We start from the raw sequence: 21,326 nt of genomic DNA, 5'->3' as shown, positions 1-21,326 counted from the left end.
AAAGAAAACGTAGGAGCAAGATATCTAAGCCCATTTTTATTGCTCTTTCTTTCAGTGTTTAACTGATTTCTATATGACAAATATTAACTATTTAAGTGTTTTACAAATTCTGATATTTAAGAAATAACTGGAAATTTGAATACTGAATACTTTATGGCATTACAGAATGATTGCTTAACTTTAGGTGTGACAATAAGAAATGTACTGTGGTTATGTTTTTGTTTATTTTTAAGAGTCTTTATCTTTTAGACAAAGATAATGAAATATTGAGACTGAAGCAATATTGTGTCTGGGATTTGCTCCAGAACGACATGGGAGAAGGGACTGAGTGGGGACATAGGTGAAACAAGAGTTGATAATTGTTTAAGATTGATGATAATTGTTTAATTACTTTTGTGTTGATTTAAAATTTTCCATAATGAAAACTTAAAAAATTTTAACTTCCATTAAAAAGTAATCCATATTCAGGATGCCTGGGTGGCTCAGTCAGTTAAGTGTCTGACTCCTGATTTTGGCTCAGGTCTTGATCTCATGGTACTCACAGTTCGTGAGTTCGAGCCCCACATTGGGCTCTGTGCTGACAGTGCAGAGCCTGCTTGGGATTTTCTCTTTCCCTCTCTCCCTGCCTCTCCCCCATTTGTGCTGTCTCTCTCTCTCGAAATAAATAAACTTTAAAAAAGCACTCCACATTCAATTAAAAATTAATTTAAAAATATTCAATTTGCATTTTGGTCAATGTTATCTCAAGATTAAAGAGAAATATCTTCTAAATGATTAATAGTTAATCACAGTAAGATTTAATATCTGCAAAATAACAAAAATTCTTCTCCCATGATGGGAGCTCTTCCCATGAGCTCTTCCAAAGAAGATACTATTATCCAATTTTACTTGAGACCTTAAGGTTCTTTTTTCTTCCTCTATCATGTCTGTACAATGAAACTCTCATGTTGTGGGAAACCAAGTAGGAGCCAGTTGTTGATTTGCTCCTAGACGTCAATTGTCTGTGCGAGCGATTTCTTTCTATCAATTTGCTGACTCATGAACAATCCTCTATGAGTTTTCCTTGCATTATGAGTTGAATCTGGATGAACAGCTTGTAATTTAGCCTTATAGCCTACTGCATTGTTTCTTGTCATTTTCACATTCCACATTGAGAAATACTGGGTATGGTGAGGAAAATGGCCTTTTTACCGGTAGTTTTAGAGACTGATAAAGTAAATATCATCCATTGCTTTAACTGATTGCTTGCATGCTACATTACATAATACAAACCTCTGCTAGATGTTGTCCAAGGTGGACAAGGTTCAAAAAGACAAAGTACTGTGTTAGAAAAAAAGAGTACTTTCCAGGACTCTGGCTGGGTGACTTTAGGGAGATAGTTTCATTACAGGGGTTGCTTCTGCCTTCCTTTAAATAAGAATTATCTTTTCATAATAAACAAAAGAATTTGGAAGTTATTTTAGATTCCTGCATTGTCATTCCAATTCTTCAAAAACCAGCACAGAATTTGGAAGACTGGTTGTAGATTTTGCTACCCTAAGTGTCTGTCACGTGGGGTGGTATTGGAGGAAGACTAATTTGTGTTTTCATGCTTATACCTAAGAGACTGCAGTGGGTTAGCAGGAAGTAGGGCCTAGAAACCGAGGGTACAGAAATATAAAAATGAAAGTTTTATTCATTCAGGCAATACTGAACACTCACACAAAATGCTTAAGGACATCACAATTACTACAATAAAGAAACAGAAATGGAACAATTTTCTCAAGAAGAGATGGACATCTTTTTGTTTTATACTGGGTATTAATGCCCTGAGTATACAGACCATGGATATTTCTAGGAACAGACTATACAAGAAATAATTAGAATCCAGTACAGATATTTTCTTCAACTACTGACAGTCATTAAGGTGGAAAAAGTCACCAACTGAAAACTATTTTTTAAAATCTTATGTGAATAGAAAATAAAATTTCAAGAAAAAATGATTAATTTATACAATATTGTTTAAAAGAAATGAACTTTTTAACCATAATTAAAAAGAAAACAGGGATATGAATTAAAAGCAAATATAATAAAAAGTTTATATCCTTAACATAAAGAAAACAAAAGAAAAAAATTTCTTGATCTTGGGGTTGTGAGTTTGAGCCCTGCATTGGGTATATAGATTACTTAAAAATAAAATCTGGGGCACCTAGATGGCTCAGTCGGTTGAGCAACCAATTTTGGCTCAGGTCATGATCTCATGGTTCACGATTTCGAGCCCTATGTTGGGCTTGGGCTTGGGCTTGGGCTTGGGCTCGGGCTCACAGCTCACTGCTGTCCCAATCCCACTTGGGATTCTCTGTCTCCCTCTTTCTGCCCCTCCCCATCTTGCACTCTCTCAAAAATAAATGAACATTTAAAATAAAAAAAAAAAATCTTAAAAAAAAGAGACCAATATATATTAAATATATATTATATGTACTCCTACATATTACATAAACAAAGAAATATCTTTGTTTTTATATACTAAATAATACAAAGATAAACCTCCTACCACCTGATGTTCTTTGGGTGTACTGAAACTGCTTATCTCATATCTGTGCTGATGGAAAGTGACTGGCGAGAGCTATAAAATCATTCCTAAACTTTGGTCTGTCTGTCTGTCTGTCTGTCTGTCTATCTATCTATCTATCTATCCATCCCACTTTGGGTAATTATGTTAAAATCTCAAATCACAAGAAAAAGCTATGTACACAAAAAAATCTTCATAAGTTCACATGTAATAGAGAACTGAAAAGCAAACCATATATGAAATGATGAGGGATGATTTCAGAGCTTTTTATAGTATTTCATACATGTTGCACAACCATTACAAGTGATGGATTTGGAAAGAATGTGGCAACAGGCATACAAGGGAATGATAAGTTAAAAGTCCAAGATAGAGGCACCTGGGTGGCTCAGTCGGTTAAGCAGCTGACTTTGGCTCAGGTCATGACCTCATAGTTGGTGGGATTGAGCCCTGTGTCGGGTTCTGTGCCGATGGCTCAGAGCCTGGAGCCTGCTTCGGATTCTGTGTCTCCCTCTCTCTCTCTCTGCCCCTCCCCCGCTAATGCTCTGTCTCTCTCAAAAATAAACATAAAAGAAAAAGTCCAAGATAAAAATCACTTGTGCACTATTAAAGGCAAGTTTAAAAAGTATATGCATTTGAAGAGAGGCAAAATAATAGTTGGTTTTTATTTTTTTCATTATATATTTCATTATAGATGATCTCTCCATTCCTTAACTTCTATAAAAATACATATTTTGTAATATGTAAGTATATTAAAATATAACAATAAGTACTTTTAAAAATTAGAAAGTCCTAAATATATATTCTATATATGAACTATCATTAATTCTGAATGAGTGAAGTATGAATTAATTAGATCTCTATTCTGGGAATTCTTTAAGTGCTGAAGATGTCACAACAGGTAACATGTATTAACTCCTTACTATGCAGTGGTTGCTTTAAATATCAGATATTTTTAATTTTTCTAATTTTCACCCTATCCCTGCAAAGTGCTACTTTCCTCATTGCACAGGATAGGAAATGAGGCAGATATAATTTAAAAATCTTGCTCAACATCTCAGAATTTCTATATGCCAGAGCCAGGGCTTGAACTTGGTCAGTTTCACTACAGAATATCAACTTGTCTCTATACACACTGGCCTTCTATCTACAGTAAGTTTAGTGAGTATTAAAGATAATTATATAACAACCTTTATCAGAGTAAAATGTACTCACCACTTCATATCACAATTATTGAATCATATCTAAATGCTCACCTCTTTTAAGACTGATTTAAAATGTGATCTCCCTGTTTTCTGAGACCATGTTTTTCCAGAAGGCCCATACCGAGTCTGATTCCTCCTGCTTATGACATCAGCTTTCAGCTCTGGGGGTTCCCCTTCCATAACGAACACCAGCTTTACATCCATTAGCGTTAAATATGAGATACGAAAAAATAAGTTCCTTAAATATAAAAATTAATAATATATTAATCTTCATACATTGATAGTGAAAGTCTACACAGCAGTATGACATAATGGCAAGAACATCAGACTAGTATCAAAAAGGTTACATACATGCAATAACATTTTATTTATTAATATTTTGCTTTAAGTGAACTGAGAAAACACTAAATGTTTTTAAGCAAGAGAGATTTATGATTGTTCTAAGTGCTACATGGAAAACAGTTTGGAGAAGGAGGAGGCCAGGAACTGAGGGAGGAAAACTCATGAGGAGGTCATTTCAGAACAGATGAGAGGATGGTGGCAGTGAGGTGGTGCCTCTGGACATTGACCAAAGTTTATGAACACATGGTATATTCTGGAAGTAGAGCTGGCAAGACTTTCTGATAGATTGGATGTGAGGAGGGGTCAAACAGAGAGAATGGCTCCCAATTTTCTGGCTTCTAGTCGCCAAAGCATCCTAGTGGCTATGTTAAGCAGGCAGCTAGGTCTTTGAATCTGGAGCTCAAAGAGTAAGAAGTACAAATTTGTGAGTCATCAATTTAGAGATGGCAGAGGCAGACATGTTAATATATTTTAAAATCTCAAAACGTAAAGCAACAATAAACAAAGTGGAAACAAAACCAAGATGTCATCTGCTGATACAATCATACATTTATATCCTAAGAACTTTTACTCTACCTGAGGTGGGGCTTCAGGACTGTTCCAATCATTTTTTTGACTGTCTGTGCTTCACATACCCAGAGACTCAGATCAACCGCAATGGTTTTCCCACGAAGATTATGCAAGTGGATGTGTTGTTTAACAGGCTCCAAAATTTGCCACAAGTCATTCACTCCCATTCTGGTGATTATCTGCTGTTATTTGAAACACACTTCAAAAGACTGTTAAAAGACACAGAAGCTCAGAATAGAAATTCAAATAATATATGTTTGTTTAGGATAATTCATAAATAGAGAATTTATTTATTTATTTATTTATTTATTTATTTATTTATTTATTTATTTCAGACGTCAGCCTTTCCTTTGTTTTTTCTTTTATTACGAAATGTATTGTCAAATTGGTTTCCATACAACACCCAGTGCTCATCCCAACAGGTGCCCTCCTCAATGCCCATCACCTACTTCACCTCCTTCCCACCCCGCATCAACCCTCAGTTTATTCTCAGTTGTTTTTTTTTTTTTTTAATTTTTTTTTTTTTAACGTTTATTTATTTTTGGGACAGAGAGAGACAGAGCATGAACAGGGGAGGGGCAGAGAGAGAGGGAGACACAGAATCGGAAGCAGGCTCCAGGCTCTGAGCTGTCAGCACAGAGCCCGACTCGGGGCTCGAACTCATGGACCGCGAGATCGTGACCTGAGCTGAAGTCGGACGCTTAACCGACTGAGCCACCCAGGCGCCCCTCTCAGATTTTAAGAGTCTCTTATGGTTTGGCTCCCTCCTTCTCTAACTGCCCCCCATCCCAACCCCAAGTCAGCTTTTCCAAATGAATCAAGAACATTTGAAACATTAACAATGGTGGTAACTGACCTACTAGCTACAAAAATACTGATGTAACTTTGGCTTTGTTCCAGCTGTTAACAAGGGATAACACAAGCAGCCATGGGCACTGGGGATGCTGTAAATCATATTTGTCTACTTGAGAATTCACTCCTTGATTTACATATCCAAAGCAAGAATAGGACTAGTCCCCTACCATAATCAGGAAAAATAAGAAAACAAAAGCAAGAAAGCAGGCATGTTAAAGTAAACTAAAGAAAAAAAAAAATCCCAAGGGGTCATTGCAGGAAAAGTCAATGGAAGATTGGGGGGGGGGGGGGGACAGAAAATGGAGAGTTGGAAGGATATGCGATATCTTTTTAAAAAGAGCTTTGGCTTTTCAAATTGCAACGCCACACATATTCATTGTAGAAAAATAAAATAAAGTCTTTTAAAAGAACAAAGAATTTTAAATCACCTATAGTGCCACTATTCAAAGTAAACTAATGTTAAACTCTTCTGTGTACAAGACATTTTAAAGACAAAAGTGGCTTGAATTCTGGTATTCTAGCTTAAGTATTTTCTACAGTTGTTTTTCTTTACTAAACACCTGTATCTCTTTTTCTCTTACTTTGCTATTATTTGATAAGAGTATTATGTAGTATTTGCAATGAAAATTCAGTCTGACTCTACAAACATAATCCAGATTACCATCCTCTGAAAATGACCTTAATTCATTCCAGAAACACAAAGTAGGATATAAAAAATATTACAAAAGGCTATCACCATACAAAATGCAAAACCAATGCAAAGCCATTCTAAATTTAAAAAAAAAAAAAAGCAAATTTTCTCAAATTGTACATGGCTGCAAAAATAAATAAATAAAGGCTGGAAGTATTGTTACTTTCTCTGCACTTCTCTGAATCTTAATTTTATAATGTGGCCAGTGCCACAGGTATTATTTTGTGCATTTATTATGAAGAACTGCACCAATATTTGCTGATATGTCACCTTACAAAGAATATACAGATTTAAATGCAAAGGATAAAGCATTAGGTAGTGAATGGTACCTCAGTGTTAATATTTTCTACTTCACGTAAGAAGTCTCACTGGTTGAATGTGGCATTGTGGCATCAATTCAGAGATAGTTTTATCTCTTTGTTAATGTGAAAAGTTGTAGCTAATTCTGGAAAGAGTGGGGACATATATATTTTCTAATTCATTATTATGAAAGGAAACAAGGCTTCTGAGTCTTAAACATCAGAATGCATAAAATTCAGAAGTAGCAAGTTTGAGAGGGAAGTTCTTGTTGACAGTTGCTTTTCTTTCGTGATTCAAGTTGTACACTGGAATGAATTGCTAACTGAAGGAAATTATGAGATTTTTCTCTCGGGCGCAACATTATAACTGATCATATTTCATTTAAATGTACCCCTGGTTCTAGCCTTCAAAATTTTAAATGCAGGTCGTCTTCTGATTAGCAAAAGCTCTCCCAGGAATTTAGGATATCTCTTAGCTGTGTGCAGATTTATATAAAAAGATATCGACCGTAGCACTGTTTGTAACAGTGAAACAATGAGCAGAACCAAATGTCCATCAATAGAGGAGTATCTTTAATAAATTATGGTAGGTTGAAATAGAACAGATGATGCAGCAAAAAAATGGGATAGATCTACATGTACAATCTCCAAGTTTTAAAGTGAAAACAGGTACAACATAGATTATATTTCAGGGATGACTATAGTTCAGGAATGGGGACAAGAATTACTCTTCAAAGTATACTCTCCTTTGTGCTAGTTTTTTAAATAATCATATGTATGTATTACTTCTCAAATTAAAAAAAGTTTTAAAAAATGTAGTCCTATCTGGAGCACCTGGGTGGCTCAGCCAAGTTAAGCATCTGACTCTTGGTTTTGGCTCAGGTCATGATCCCATAGTTTGTGAGTTTGAGCTCCATGTCAGACTCTGTGTTGACAGTGTGCAGCCTGCTTGGGAGTTTTCTCCCCCTCTCTCTCTGACCCTCCCCAGCTTGCTCTCTCTCTCTCAAAAAATAAACATATATATATATATTTTTTAATGTGGTCCTATCTGTAAAAGGTTGGGGAAATAAAACAAGAAATCTTTAGATGGTTTGCATTTTGCCTAAAAATTATGAGACCAAATATGGCTAGAGTTCATGGGTCAAGTCAAAAAGCAAAGTTCTGCAAATATATAATACCTGATATCAAATCTGACTTCAGTATGGCTTTTTTAGGGATGAGAGACTCACATTTTCCGGTTTCTATCATACCATCTAGGAGCTAGTCATGAAAACTTAGGCAAGGTGCATCCTTTCCTCTGGCCTTTCCAGTTTGCAAGTTCCTTCCTTTTTGTCTTACCTCTAAAGCTTCATTACATGATTTTACTAATATTACATAATATTATTCACTACATAATGTTACTAGTATATATGTAATGAACAAAGATTGCCATCTTGTGCAGTGTTGTTTACGGTGGCACACATAAGCATACATTTATGTAAAGGACTGCCATGCATATTGTATTCCTTCCAAAGGCTGTAGAAAGAAAAGAGACATTGATGAGGCAGCCTCTTGATTACACACTGTTGTCCTCTAAATATTTCAAGCACATTAGGAACGTTTTGCAAAGACTTTAATGGAATATTACTCACTAGGGCAGCCATGCCTAGAAAAAAGTAAGCTTGGAATTAATTCTACTAAAACATTAAAATTCCACAGATTGGATCCCTTAAGCAACATAGAGAGGGCTTTTAACTAAGCCCATAAATAGTATTTTCAGTATAATTATTATGCTTAAAACTGAATTCTTCATGCTATTTTATTTTCTTCTGTCAGAATAAACCTGGTTTAAAGGATGACCATCACAGTTATGTCACAAAACAACCAGCACTGGTAGTTGAACAGATACCTGTACCGTCTACCTAGAACATGTTTTAGTTATTCCTTTATTAAAATGGGAGTGAAGACTACAAAATATAACTACAGCTATTTAAACACAACTGTTAAGAACAATGTAGGCAAAAAGAAAAAGAGTAGCAGAATTATCTGTTGGTTCCAGAAAAGCAAAATCTGACTATCTTTGAGCTAAAGTGTTCTCTTCTCCAATTTTCCTGAGTTATGTGGTATGTTCCAGAAAAATGTCTCTTTCGTTGCCAATCTTTTTGGTCACCGTATTTTAAAATCCATCTCAAAGCTTTTAAAACCACTTTGATCCCTTAACCTACAGTCCCTGTGTATCTATTGAAATGGATTTGAAAAAGGTGAATCTCTCTTGTGCTCCCCAAGCACACTCCTATAAAGTAGTAATGCTCTCAGTTTCTTTCATAAGCATGGAAGAATTGCTGCTATTGTGAAATATGCCTTTTTGACCATTTTCTCTGAATGACAGGAATCAAGGGGACATTTTTATAGGAGCTAGACATGCCCCAACAAATCTTTTTTCTCTGAGTAACTTTACATTAATGAACTTCTATTAGACCTTCTTGAATTACTGCAAGGCTCTACACAGCCTTGACTACTTTTAACTACTACTACTACTACTACTACTACTACTACTACTAATGAATTAGAACTATGCCAAGCAACATGTTAAAAGGATTGGGAGTGGGCATGGGATATGGAAAGTGAGCAAAAGGAATTATAGGAAGAATATTTTTAGAATCAGTTAGAGGCAGACTACACCAGAAAGGACATTACTGCTGAGTGTCCTTTGAAGAGTCTATAATGAACTCTTCTAATAATATATAATGAACTCTCCCTAATAATATTTTTCCCACTTCATCGGACATCTCCACTGAGCTCTTAACTAGAACATCTAATTGCCTACTTTGCCCTCACATGGATGCATAACATGCATCCAACTCTTGATTTCATCTCTCCCCAGAACTGTTTTACTTATCTCTCCACAATATCCAGTTGCTTAGGCCAAAAACCTAGCCGTCCTTTTTGATTCTCTTTACTTGGGTCCCCAACACCCATTCCATCAGCAAGTCCTCTACCTCCAAAATATATCCTAAATCCCTATTTCTAATGATAGTCCCCCCCTGCCCTGCGTTTTCCTGTATACAACTGTAACAGTCACCCAACTGGCCTCCCTGCTTCTACTTTTTACAACCTTCCACTTGTATGAAAACGACTGTTTTCATAGAAGCCAGAGTGATCCTGTTTGAAAATCTAAAGCATATGCTTTAAAATCATCTTCCTGTTTGTACATGTTAATTTACTTATGCTGACATCTTATAGCCAGTTATACAATGCAAAAAATATTAATGTAGAATTACATTAAGTGTTCTACATGCAGTACATTATTTTAAAATACTATTTTTAGGATTATTTTCATTAGACCTATGATCTAAATTGGTTAAGTTTAAAATGCATGTTTTTTGAAAATCACTCATAGAAGCAGAATATATAAAAAGAATATCCCAATAGTTCTGAAAGGGCAAAATTATGTGAAATGTGTATTTTATGAAAAACACCACCACCACATGTTTTAAGAATGTAGTTAATACAAAATTTCTATTCTAATCATCTATTGTTTTCCACTTCTTTGCACCAATGCTTCCTCTGAACACTAAGTTGCAATGGGAAGATTGTAAACGTATGTAAAGTTTCAAAAGGGACAGAACGCAACAGTTTTTAAGATATTCAAGTGCAACTACACTCAAAGATAGAACAGATGGTTTCTGAATGAGGTCATGATCAACCTGATGAGGTTACTCTAAAATAGCTCAGCATTAAGTAAAATTTAAATACCACATATTATCAAACTCACCCAAAACTACATATAATTTTCCCTTATTTTTTAATAGGGTACAATTAAAAAAATTTGTGGTGTGGGATTTGGTGTCTACTCCCATATTTTATAATGTGATAATCTTACTGACATCAATCTGATCATGCAGTCAATATAAATTACATATAAATTCTCTTTAACATATTAACAATTGCTAAGAATTAAAGTGACACAAGAATACTTACATGAATCAAAAACATCAGAATAACGCTAGCAAATAACTTTATATAATGTATTAGTGGCTTCAATTTATTTAATTTACTGAAAGAGCATTAGACTTGGGATTGGAAACCTAGGATTTTGGTCTTGGGATACTGAAGCTGTATGACCTTGGAAGACATTTAACCAACCCATCTACAAAATGAGAGGTAGGAAACCAGATGAACTATAAAACTCTAATATCCTTTGAATCTCATGACCAATTTTGGGTCAGTTGGTACTAAAATAAAATCACTCGATATTCGTTAGTATTGCTTGACAGAAAGAACATGAATTTCTAATTTAAAGAAAGGGCTCAAGAATCCACTTCAGGTTAAAACAAAACAAATCCTTTGATGTAACCATATGGTGCCCATAAATCAATTTATGCTCCTAAAACTTCCTTAAGAGCTAATAAGCTTTTATTGGTTAATTATAAAACTGAATGAGGTGAGAAAAGCACAGAACCTTGCTAATTTCACTAATGAATCAAATTTTAAAGAACATAAACAGAGGTCAGTGGTTAGATTTATGCAAAATACACATTTTGTTAGGCCAACAGTTTTCCAATTTTATTTAAGTTTTAAGCAAAAACATTAGGGAAAAAACTTTGTAGCAATAAAGCAAAACATACTTTAAGTTTCCCAATTCTATTTCAAGACTGTTTTCATATAAAGATAGGCAAATAGTTTATTTAAGTACAAGACTGAATTGTATGGGTTTACTACATAATTTCACTAACTGATGCTAGTTTAATTTTCTTCAGTTTTATTTTCATATGAATTTAGCTTAAACTTTGAAGGATAATATACCCGGCTTAACTTATAGTTATCAATAAATCTTTATTAAATGTCCACTATGTACCAGGAACTCTAGATGCTAGAGATACAATAATGAAAGATAAAGCCCTGCATCTAAAGACCCCAGGAGGGCAACTGAGAGTAGAGATGAAAAGAGAATTACAACAATGTGTCAAGTACAGGCAGGGGTATTATGAGTGAGCTAGGGTTTTAGCGTAGTCTGACCAGGTCCTACTTTTCATGCAAGGGCCACACTGGGAATATGATATACATTTGATTATCTTTAGAGGCAAAAGGTGACTTCGATGGAAGGAATTTCATTACTGGGGATGAGAAATTTATCATCTATTTGGGGGTGAAGTGGGGTAGCGGTAAATGCCACTTTTTCCTATCTACAACGGGAGGCTGTGGAGTAAATAAAGTAGATTATTTAACTAGATCAACCCAACTCTTGAAGAGCTGTGTAAAGGCAGAAGAGAAGAGGTAGGTTTAATGACGGGCTGAGAACATCCCTGAAAGTTACGTCAAGGAACTTAAAACTTAATTAGTTCCGATATTTATTGGGTGGGTTTACAATAATAGGCCAGTGCGGAGGGGCGGGGGGGGGGAAGGCTGTAAACAACCACAATGCTTTCAGGTAATTGCTATTATGTATTTTCAGAGCACAACGTTAACAAGGAAAAAGGAACACTCCAGTACGACTTTGCCCGCTTCGGCCTAGAACCGGGCGTGGGCGTTTGCTCCATTGTGCGGGAAGGAAGGACATCCAGGGGCCATCCGCCTCTGCGGAGCCGCCAGCGGCCAGGCACGCAAGGCCAGAGCGCGGTCAGGCGGCTCTCCCACCGTACTCCCAGCCGAGCCTCTGACCAGGGTTCGCAGGAGCGCCCCTAACCCGGCTTTTCAAAGGAGCCAGAGGAAGGCGGGCAGGGCCGCCTCTCCACGGTCCGCGGGACTTACCCGGACAACCTTTTCTCCTTGGTTTTGGAAGACGCCCCTCCGTCATTTACTAGTTTGGCCTGAATCCTAACTACTGCGGCCTCCAAGTTTCCAAACTTTCTCTTCTAAAATAAAAAAAAATTTAAAAACTTAAGTGGAAAAAAAAAGAAAAGGAAAAGTTCTCTACCTTTTTCGCTAAGCAAAGACTAACGTCTGGGACTCAGCACCCCAACCCGGGAAGCCGCCACAATCACTTCTAATTCGGCGCCTTCTCTCAGTGGCCCCGCCTCTTCCGGGAAGTAACCGTCCCCTTTCCGCGACCAGTCTCTCTCTAGGCTTTTCTGGCTTTTAGCCGGTCGGCTCTACGCATGCTTGGAACTGTTGCCGGGGTACTCCGAGTTCTCTTCCCTTTCACTTAGGCAAATCACCCGGCCCCTCAAGTCTCGCCGCAGCCGAGCCCTGCGTGCCTACCAGCTTCCCCGCCCGCCGAGGAGCACTTCCGGCCCCTCCTCTTAGACGCTAGTGGCGCGAAAACCCTGAAACGCGCACGCGCGGGCAGAGCCCTGGCGGGAGGGGGGGGGCGGGGCGCAGGCGCGTAGTGTCCCGCGGTGGGCGCCCGGGCAGCTAGGCTCCTGCCTTCTCCCACCGCGGGCGCGCGGTTCCCGGCGGGCCAACGGTGGCCAGCCGAGGCCGAGACGACCCAGGGTGTCCTTAGCGTCCCGCTGCACCGCGACAGCCGCGCTGATCGTGTTCCTTGGGGAAGACTTCGACTTGTTCGAGGTAAGGTGAGGGCGCGCGCTGTCGCTCTCCCTTGCTCCGGATCCATCCCCTGTCGTTACCCCCTTAGCCGGCGCCCCACAGCCCACCTAGCGGCGGCTCGGTCAGCGGAGCTGCTGCGGTGTCCAGGGTATCCCCGCGGGCCCGAGCGGACCAGCCGGCCGGCGCGGATTTTCGGGCTGTCTCTGCGGGCGACACAGGTCCCCTGAACCGCGGGAAACTTGCCCGTTGCAGCTGAGCCCCTCCTCGGGCGGCTCCGCCGACGGGGCTGAGAAATCCTGGCCCTGGCTGTTGGACCCGGCGCCCGGCCCCAAGCTGCATTCAGGCTTAGAAGACTTGCTCGAGGGGATGGGGTCAGGAGGGAGGGTGGGCTCGGACTTCCGGCTCTTAGAGCGAATCTGATACCCTCACCGGCAGCTACTACGTCTGTTTACGAGATGTATGCAAATAGCACTTAAATTGGATTTGTTGTTAAATCCCAGCTTCATGACAACGCAGGCTGTATTATCTAGAAAAAGTAAAATGTAACGTTTGGAGGTTTTATGATGGCATTTCTTTTCCCCCTTGTGGAAATAAACTGGAGAAGAATCGCGACTGGGAATTGCGGAATACTAGAGTCAAGGATAGAGAAAGGGCTGTAGGACCAATACGACTTGAGATAAAACTGATAATTCTTGGAAAAATCAACTATTTTGTTTTTAAACCCTGAAGGCAGAATTTATGTGAGCGCTTATTACTTGGTGTATGTTTTGTGTATATTTCATTAACAGCGAGTGTTTTAAAGGCAAGGTATTCCGGAATGTATATTCTAAGGGGGGGAAAAAGCGCCCAAACTCCCTAACTTTTAGATGGCTGCTATATAGTCGTTTAAAGTAGTCAATAGCAAAATAAAAAAAAAAAAAATTCAGTATCCTGTACAGTGGACTGCAGGTAGTTCCACGGGCGTGTGGGTGGGAGGGAACATATTAGAACTTCTACTTAGATTTACTTTATCTCGTTCTAGTACTGTGTGAAATACACAGAGTGATAATTTTATGTCAAAATGTGTATTCCAAATTTCTTTTCCTGAATGGGTGGGCGTACAGAAAGTTTGGAGATCACTAGAATATTGCTTTAAAAAACATGTTTTTATATGAGAGAACCAGTGTTGAGTGACCCAGAGTTTATTGGTATCACCTCTTTAAGTTTTATTTCTTATTCTGTAATTGGAGGAAAATAGCTGTAGTACCCAATGGGCCAGATTCTTCAATATGTGTGTTAAATATGTAATGAATATAAAGCATTTAGTATTGAACCTGGCAGAAAAGTAACTACAAATGGTACATTAAAGTTGTTAAAGTAAGAATCTGTTTTTATTCCCCAAAGTTTTATTTTACTGAGTGTCTAGATGTAGAATTTTATATAAAACCTGCCTAAATCTCGACTTACCATTTTTAGACCTAAGTTAGGAAAATTAACCAAAGCTATACTTGACTTACTCTCAGGAATCAATAAACAAGTAACTCAAAATTTTACCATAGTAGTATGCATTATATTTAAGGCATAATTACCTGTTACACTTCTGTATACACATACACTCGTAAGTCCAGGTAACTGAGGGTCAAGTATAGTCACTTACATTAATGTTAGCATTTTGATTCACTAGTACATGAGATACATCTTTTCTCATTCAACATACTTTCCCTAGTGGCCAAATTCAAAATAATTTCTGTAGCTTTCTTAGCAACACTTCCAATTCCACCCCTACTGCAGAGTATATTTTACTGTCTATTGGCTTCACCATCTCAGTATCCTAGGATGGCTTCAAACTCAGTGTTTCCAAATAAAATAAATGTATTGTTTACTTCTTTTCTTTCCAGATCTGCTCTGTCTACTTATAATGGCATTTAGCCTTGTGTGAAGATTGTTTCCAAAAATGAAACACGAGATGGAATTTTATAAAGCCCAATTTTTAATTGGCTCAAATAGCAACATTAGAAGGACACATCACAATAGAATCCTTTTTGTAGTTTTTATACATTAACAAAAAATAGATAAGAAGATGGGTAGATTAATATCCAATTTCACTACCTATAAACAAACTCAGTTGTTCATGCCTGGAGGAACCTGGGCATTGAAGAGGTTTGACTTTGGGTTTTGACAAACTTGGGTTTAGATCTGAGCTCTGATAATTTATAGCTACACAGACCTGGGCAAAATGTCTTATGGAGCCTCAATATCCCCTTTTGTAAAATAAGGACAGTACTTAAAAAATGTTGGGGATTAAAGGAGATATTCAACAAATGTTACTTCTACTTCCCCACTTTACTCATACTTTTAAATCTCTTGATTTCTTCTGTTCCTTCATTACTGATATTGCCACTACTTTTGTTCAGTGCCCCTCATCCTTTCGAGGCTGTCTCTTTCGCCTCTATTCTCCCTCTCTCTTTCATCTTCCTTTTATACTGAGGCCACAGGGATGTTTCTAAAACATATATCTGAGTGTTCACATTTTATTATCTGAAATGCTGTGCTTAGTATTTCCCAGTTTTGCTGATCTGAGTTATTTGATAGGTGGACTTATGAATTTTTTCACTTAAATATTTATCATGTCTTATGATTTTATGATATATCTCAAGCAGTGTGTTTAATGAGTTCATTACATTTAAAATGAGATTGTTTAATGCAGAATTGAGGATGTTGGTGGCGGTGAGAGGGGCAGAATTGGGGATGAGGTAAACACAGTCCACTGCAGATTCAGATACAGCAGCAATTTGCCTTTATTTTTTTTTTTATTATTATTTTTTAACTTTATTTTTGTGAGAGAGTGTGTGCAAGTGAGTGGGACAGGAGCAGAGAGAGAGAGCAGGTGAGAGAGATTCCAAGCAGGCACTGTGCTGTCAATGCAGAGCTGGGTGTGTGGCTCAATCTCACAAATCTTGAGAGCACTGACCTGAGCGGAAATCAAGAGCTGATGCTTAACAGACTGAGCCACCCTGGCACCTCTGCCGTTATTTTTAACCTCTATTTCCTATTGATAATTTCAGTTCTGTTATGTCTGTTCTCACTGCTGTTAGTCCCTACTTGGATATTAATGAGAAGTATGAATTATTATATGGATCACAATAAAATCTAAAATTTAGGAATTTAAAATCCTGTTGAAGTGTATTTGATCCATTAGATTTCCAGTTCACTTATTTGCTATAATGAACTCTTGCTTATTGATTTTTCTTCTTGAACTTATTTTTTATTGATAGTTGCATATTTGTTACTATTCTACTCTGATTTGCTTCCTGTGAGGGAGAGAGATGTTCCTTAATTCTGACTTTTTTTGATTGTAAATAAACACATAATGAGCTTTTATGGATGTATTAAAAGTCCCAGAGGAGATGTTTTCCATTTTGTGTGTATATCAGAATATTAGAAGTATTTTTCTTTGCATCTGTTTTTATGTCTCTTTAGCCTTTTGGAAACAGTTTTATTGTATTAACTTGTATCTAATGCTCAGGACATTCATATGTGTTTTTAAAAATTCATTATCATTAAATTACAAAGTGATTCCTATTTTAAAAGGTAGAATCCTTTGGTGTCTGATGCATGTTACCATGGCAACCTAATAGCAAACTGCAAATCCTAGGCCAAGTGCAGCAAATAAAACACATCGTCATCATGTTGCACACCATCTTCTGTGTAGTACAGAATCTCACATTCATTGTAAGAAGCTTATCACATTTACCTACGTCATCTCCCTCCCCCAGTTTTACTTAAAAAACTGCCATTTTTTTAATGGTAAAATACTAAAAATCAGTCAGCTGATGTCTGAGCGCCTGCTTACTGCAGGATCATTATTGGGCATTAATAAAAACAGTATGTAAAGGGACATTTAATGTGGGGAAAACCAAACAGTAATGCTTCATTTTTGCTCTTCTACAATAAATAAATTATTGCTCAGTAATTAAGGAGATAGAGGACGGGTGGGAGAAAAGAGATATTTTGGGGAAAATAATGGCATGGTGATATTCCAGGAAATGTAAGTTAGCAACAAGCTGAAACTAACAGACATTGACTCTTGTTAAATAGTTTGAGAAATATGTTGGATTTTCAAGTTTTGACTTGTGTGAGAGATTCAACATTAACATTCAATTATTTATAAAAGAGATGTTGACTCTTATGTGATTGTGACTAATGCTAATATCATCTCAGGGATTTGTTTAGGTTAAATGTCCTTCGGATTATCTAATACACCTTTTAGATGGTATTTGTTTTACCATGATTTAATTCTTCATTGCCTTCAGGATAAGATAAAGGCCAAGTTTTTAAATGTTATTTATAACGGTTCTTCTTTAGAATCTCCTAAGATTTTGTTAGAAATGAAGATTCTGATTCATTTGATTTAGGAAGGGGGCTGAGATTCTGGATATCTAATACATTTCCAGGAGATGTAAATGCTACTTGCTGGTCCTTGGACCACACATTGAATATCAAGTCTGTAAGTTATTTGATGGTTGGCTTCTTCTCTGCTGCTCTAACTTAATTGCTTGCTAGCTACGCCTTATAATTTATGGCATCGTGTCATGGATTACTTACAGTATCGTCTGCACTAAGCAGTTTGCAGACTGTGGCCCAGGGACCCTTGAGACTCTTTCAAAGGGTCAACAAAGTCAAACAATTTTCATAATAATAGTCAGATATTATTTGCCTTTTTCACTCTCATTCACTTATGAGTGAATGGAGTTTTCCAGAGGCTATGAGACGTGGTGATGTCATTGCTTTGAGGACTGACAGAATGTGTACATGTGTGTTCTTTGGCTTAACAGTTTCTCGGTTTTAATTTACAGTATGATAGATATTGATAGGCGTAAGCAAAAAGCTCTTTGAGATCCTTAGTACTTTTGAAGAGATTGACCACATCCTTTGAGAACTTCTGCCCTATGGTATTAAGCTGTAGACACTAAGACTCAGAGGTGTAGAACTGTACCAGAGCTCTTTTCTTAGCCATAGTGACTGCTGGTATGAGTGGGAATTTTGGCTCTCCACATGGTTTTCGTACGCTTTTGGGGGGTGGTCTCTTTACCTCTCTGGGTGGTAGTAAAAGGTCTCATGAGACACCATCCAACCGGGAGTGGGAGTAAGTAGCAACCTATTACTGCCTGATCAAGGTGGACACCTAGGCTCTCTAGGCGGGCTCCATGGACACCCATTATCATGACTCCCTATTTGGCCTACGTAACGTTCTCTGACACTGGCCCAAATGGGATATGGAGATGCCTTCTTATGGCATTATAAGGTCCAGGCTACCCACTTGACCTTTGCTAAAGTGTGTGTCATTGGGGGAGTAGAAGGAGGCGCCACAGTTTTTTTTCGTGGTTTTTGGCTGGAATAGAGCAATTATTGTCTAAAAGCTTTCTGTGCTGTCAGGCTGCCTGGTCCTTTGGCTAGAGAGAGGAAGCTTTTATTAGGTCTTTTTTTCCCATGCACCTGTTGGTATTTCCCCAGTTGCTGTCTTCTCCAAGTCTGGGATATTTAAAGCAAAACAAAAACTCTGGGAACTTACCTTGATGTCATTCCTTGGGTCCTGAGGTTCCTAGCCAATCTACTTCCTTCTCATTCAGAGTTGTCTTATGTTTGTTTTATATATGATTTCCAAAGTTTTTAGTTTTACTAAGCAGGAGAAACAGGGAAAAGTGTATCTATTCCATTTTCCTGGAAGTGGAAGTCTCTGATTTCTTTTTTAACTTGGCATTTTGGGAGAAAGAATGAGAGATTGAACTCTAGACTCACACTGAATATCCCTAAAATTTGGTTGTATAAGAAATATGAATAAACATTAAAATATTCCCATTAAAGAAAACCCTTGATTTGATAAAGACCTAATTTTTAGAGAAAATATTTCAAAATTTAATTAAATATAATTTGCATGAAAGGAGTCATGACTACTGATGAGGATTTTACAAAACATAAGGTAATCTTGTCTCGTAAGTGTGAGGGTTCACATTATATCAATGTTTTGAAAATAAAATTACAGAAAAATTGATTCAAGAGGTTATTGTAAACCTGTTAAAACCAGTATACAAGAAAGAAATGTAAATGATTTCATAAAGTTAACTTTCAAACTTTCTACTTACTAATAGCTCTACTTTCTAATAGCTTTCAGCCTACTTCTTTCTTAAGAAAAAATTTTTAATGTTTATTTTTGAGAGAGAGAGACAGAGTGCAAACGGGGGAGGGGCAGAGAGAGAGGGAGACACAGAATCTGAAGCAGGCTCCAGGCTCTGAGCTGTCAGCAGAGCCCTGATGCGAGGTGGGGGTGGGGCTCAATTTCATGAACTGCAAGATCATGACCTGAGCTGAAGTTGGACACTTAACCAACTGAGCCATCCAGGTGCCCCTAGCCTAGTTCTTTCTTACTTTCAAAAAAACATTTAATGTGTCACGCAGTTGAAGTGATTTCAGAGCATTAAAAGGATGGGAAAACCACTTAGTTCATTTAACGAGGTATACATTATCAAAATAACACAGCCTAACAAAGATAGTTCCCCAAACCAGTTCCTCCATAATATGTATAGATATTTCATATTTCTGCCAGATCAGTTCTGTCAGTATAATTTTGGAAAGCAGTGGATTAAAAAATTAAACACATATATGGATATCTCTTTCTCCCTTACCCTCCTTTTGTCGCTCACATACTTTCTCTAGAGGCCCCATTCTGGTTCCTACACATCTACTTCATACTCTCTTTGGAACACCACTCCACTAGCCCCCCACCCTTCTGACACACACACACACACACACACACACACACACACACACACAAAGACTGCTTTGTTACCCTGTGTGCATATATCATCACATATGGCTATCATCTGTAGTGAGGACTGACTGGAATCCTTCAGTCCGAAATCAAGAGAGAGAAAACCTCATTTACTCTCTTGCTGCCCAGGTACCTGGTGCAAACCTGGTTGCTATGGTATACAGTCCTTGGTGGACTTAGGTAGAGACTAGAACCATTCTACATATTCTTTCCTTGTATCTTAGACATTTTTGATTACCTATGTTATGGATTTTCTCTCCATTTATTTAGCAAATAGTTATTAGGTGCATATCATTATAAGTCTTAAGTGTATTTTAGAGAGAACAATGAAAGTAACAATCAAATGACTCATAACATTTAATTTTAATCACAGACCGTCAGCTTTGACTTGAGGTGCAGTATTTATATGTTCAAAAAGTTTAGTCTGATTTTAAATACATTAATTTTCTAGGCATAAATTTTATAGTACATTGGAAAAAATAGCATGGCTTGTTTCTTTAGGGAACAATTAAGGGAAACTACTGATACTAGGCAACATGGCTTCAAGATATACTTCTTTGGGAAATTAATTTAAAATTAATGCTTTTATCTGAAAAATTGGATGATTGCTTTGGAAAACTTTCAGAAGACATTATGGCATCTCTATTAATAGATCTAGGAAACTAGAAAACAGAGTCTCACAAATAAGAGTTTTTACCTTTTGTGAGTTTCAGTAGTTAAAACATTTAGGGAGGCCCATATCCATAAAATCTTGGCCGTGAATAACTCTGAAGTAAAATCAACTAGTGTGGCATGTGCACATGATTTTAAAAAGCCACAACATAAACTTTTTGTCTTATACTTCTGCAGGCTAGAAGTCTGCTGCAGCGCCGAGCGCTAAAATCAAGGTGGCGGTAGGGCTGTTCCTTTCTGGAAACTCAAGGGGTGAATCTGTTTGGTTGCCTTTCCAGCCTCAAGTGGCCGCTTGTGTTTTTTGTCTCATGGCCCTCTTCCTCTGCACAGATGATATGTTTATTTTTTTTAACTAAAAACGAATGGACGTAGTACTTAAAACTTAAGCTTTGTCTTATTTTACTTCATTGTTACTCTAATACATGTTCAGACCTGATGGCCAAAAGAAAGGAAGAAAATTTCTTCTCTCCTGAAAATGCCAAAAGACCAAGACAAGAAGAGTTGGATGACTTTGACAAAGATGGTGATGAAGATGAATGTACGGTTTCTTTCACAAATGGTACCTCTACTTTGGTAAGTGCAAAATTTTTGGATTGGCCTGATTCTCATGTTTGGCTTATATGTCATATTCTTGATAATTCAATGTCAGGAAAAGCAGTATAGTTTTTAAAAAACTAAGGTAAAATAATGTAACTAATTCTGAAGTTTATGTGAATTATTAGAAACATTTAGGAAAACCCTTAAAACAAAGAGCTTATTCTTTGGAAAGATCAATAAATTTGGCAGACCTCTAGTAAGACTGACAAAGAGAAAAAAAAAGAAGGCATTACCAATAACAGGAATGAAGCAGTAGGTATGACCACTGACC

The 21,326-nt window shown here is 37.5% G+C and overlaps 2 protein-coding genes across 4 annotated transcripts in view; one reads left to right on the top strand and one right to left on the bottom strand.

Annotated features, from left to right (window-relative positions):
* The window catches only part of GEN1 (GEN1 structure-specific endonuclease), a 37,024-nt gene extending 24,331 nt beyond the window's left edge, over nucleotides 1–12,693 (bottom strand). Inside the window, exons 1-3 of one of the 2 annotated variants that reach the window (XM_078444961.2) lie at nucleotides 12,241–12,693; nucleotides 4,672–4,874; nucleotides 3,805–3,991 (exon numbers count right to left, since the gene is read on the bottom strand). In XM_078444961.2, coding sequence (XP_078301087.2) covers nucleotides 3,805–3,991; nucleotides 4,672–4,832 — 348 coding nt within the window. In that variant the 5' untranslated portion in view covers nucleotides 4,833–4,874; nucleotides 12,241–12,693. The remainder of the gene's footprint in view (nucleotides 1–3,804; nucleotides 3,992–4,671; nucleotides 4,875–12,240) is intronic. The other variant, XM_078444962.2, reaches the window with a different exon arrangement.
* A 136-nt stretch (nucleotides 12,694–12,829) lies between these two features.
* SMC6 (structural maintenance of chromosomes 6) overlaps nucleotides 12,830–21,326 on the top strand; it is a 79,293-nt gene continuing 70,796 nt past the window's right edge. Inside the window, exons 1-2 of one of the 2 annotated variants that reach the window (XM_078444960.2) lie at nucleotides 12,830–12,999; nucleotides 20,889–21,031. In XM_078444960.2, the coding sequence (XP_078301086.1) occupies nucleotides 20,894–21,031 (138 nt within the window). In that variant the 5' untranslated portion in view covers nucleotides 12,830–12,999; nucleotides 20,889–20,893. The remainder of the gene's footprint in view (nucleotides 13,000–20,888; nucleotides 21,032–21,326) is intronic. The other variant, XM_078444959.2, reaches the window with a different exon arrangement.

Source organism: Panthera onca, chromosome A3 (assembly GCF_046562875.1).
Source record: "Panthera onca isolate mPanOnc1 chromosome A3, mPanOnc1 haplotype 2, whole genome shotgun sequence".
NCBI classification, from domain to species: domain Eukaryota; kingdom Metazoa; phylum Chordata; class Mammalia; order Carnivora; family Felidae; genus Panthera; species Panthera onca.
This window is presented reverse-complemented; position numbering and strand designations above follow the sequence as displayed.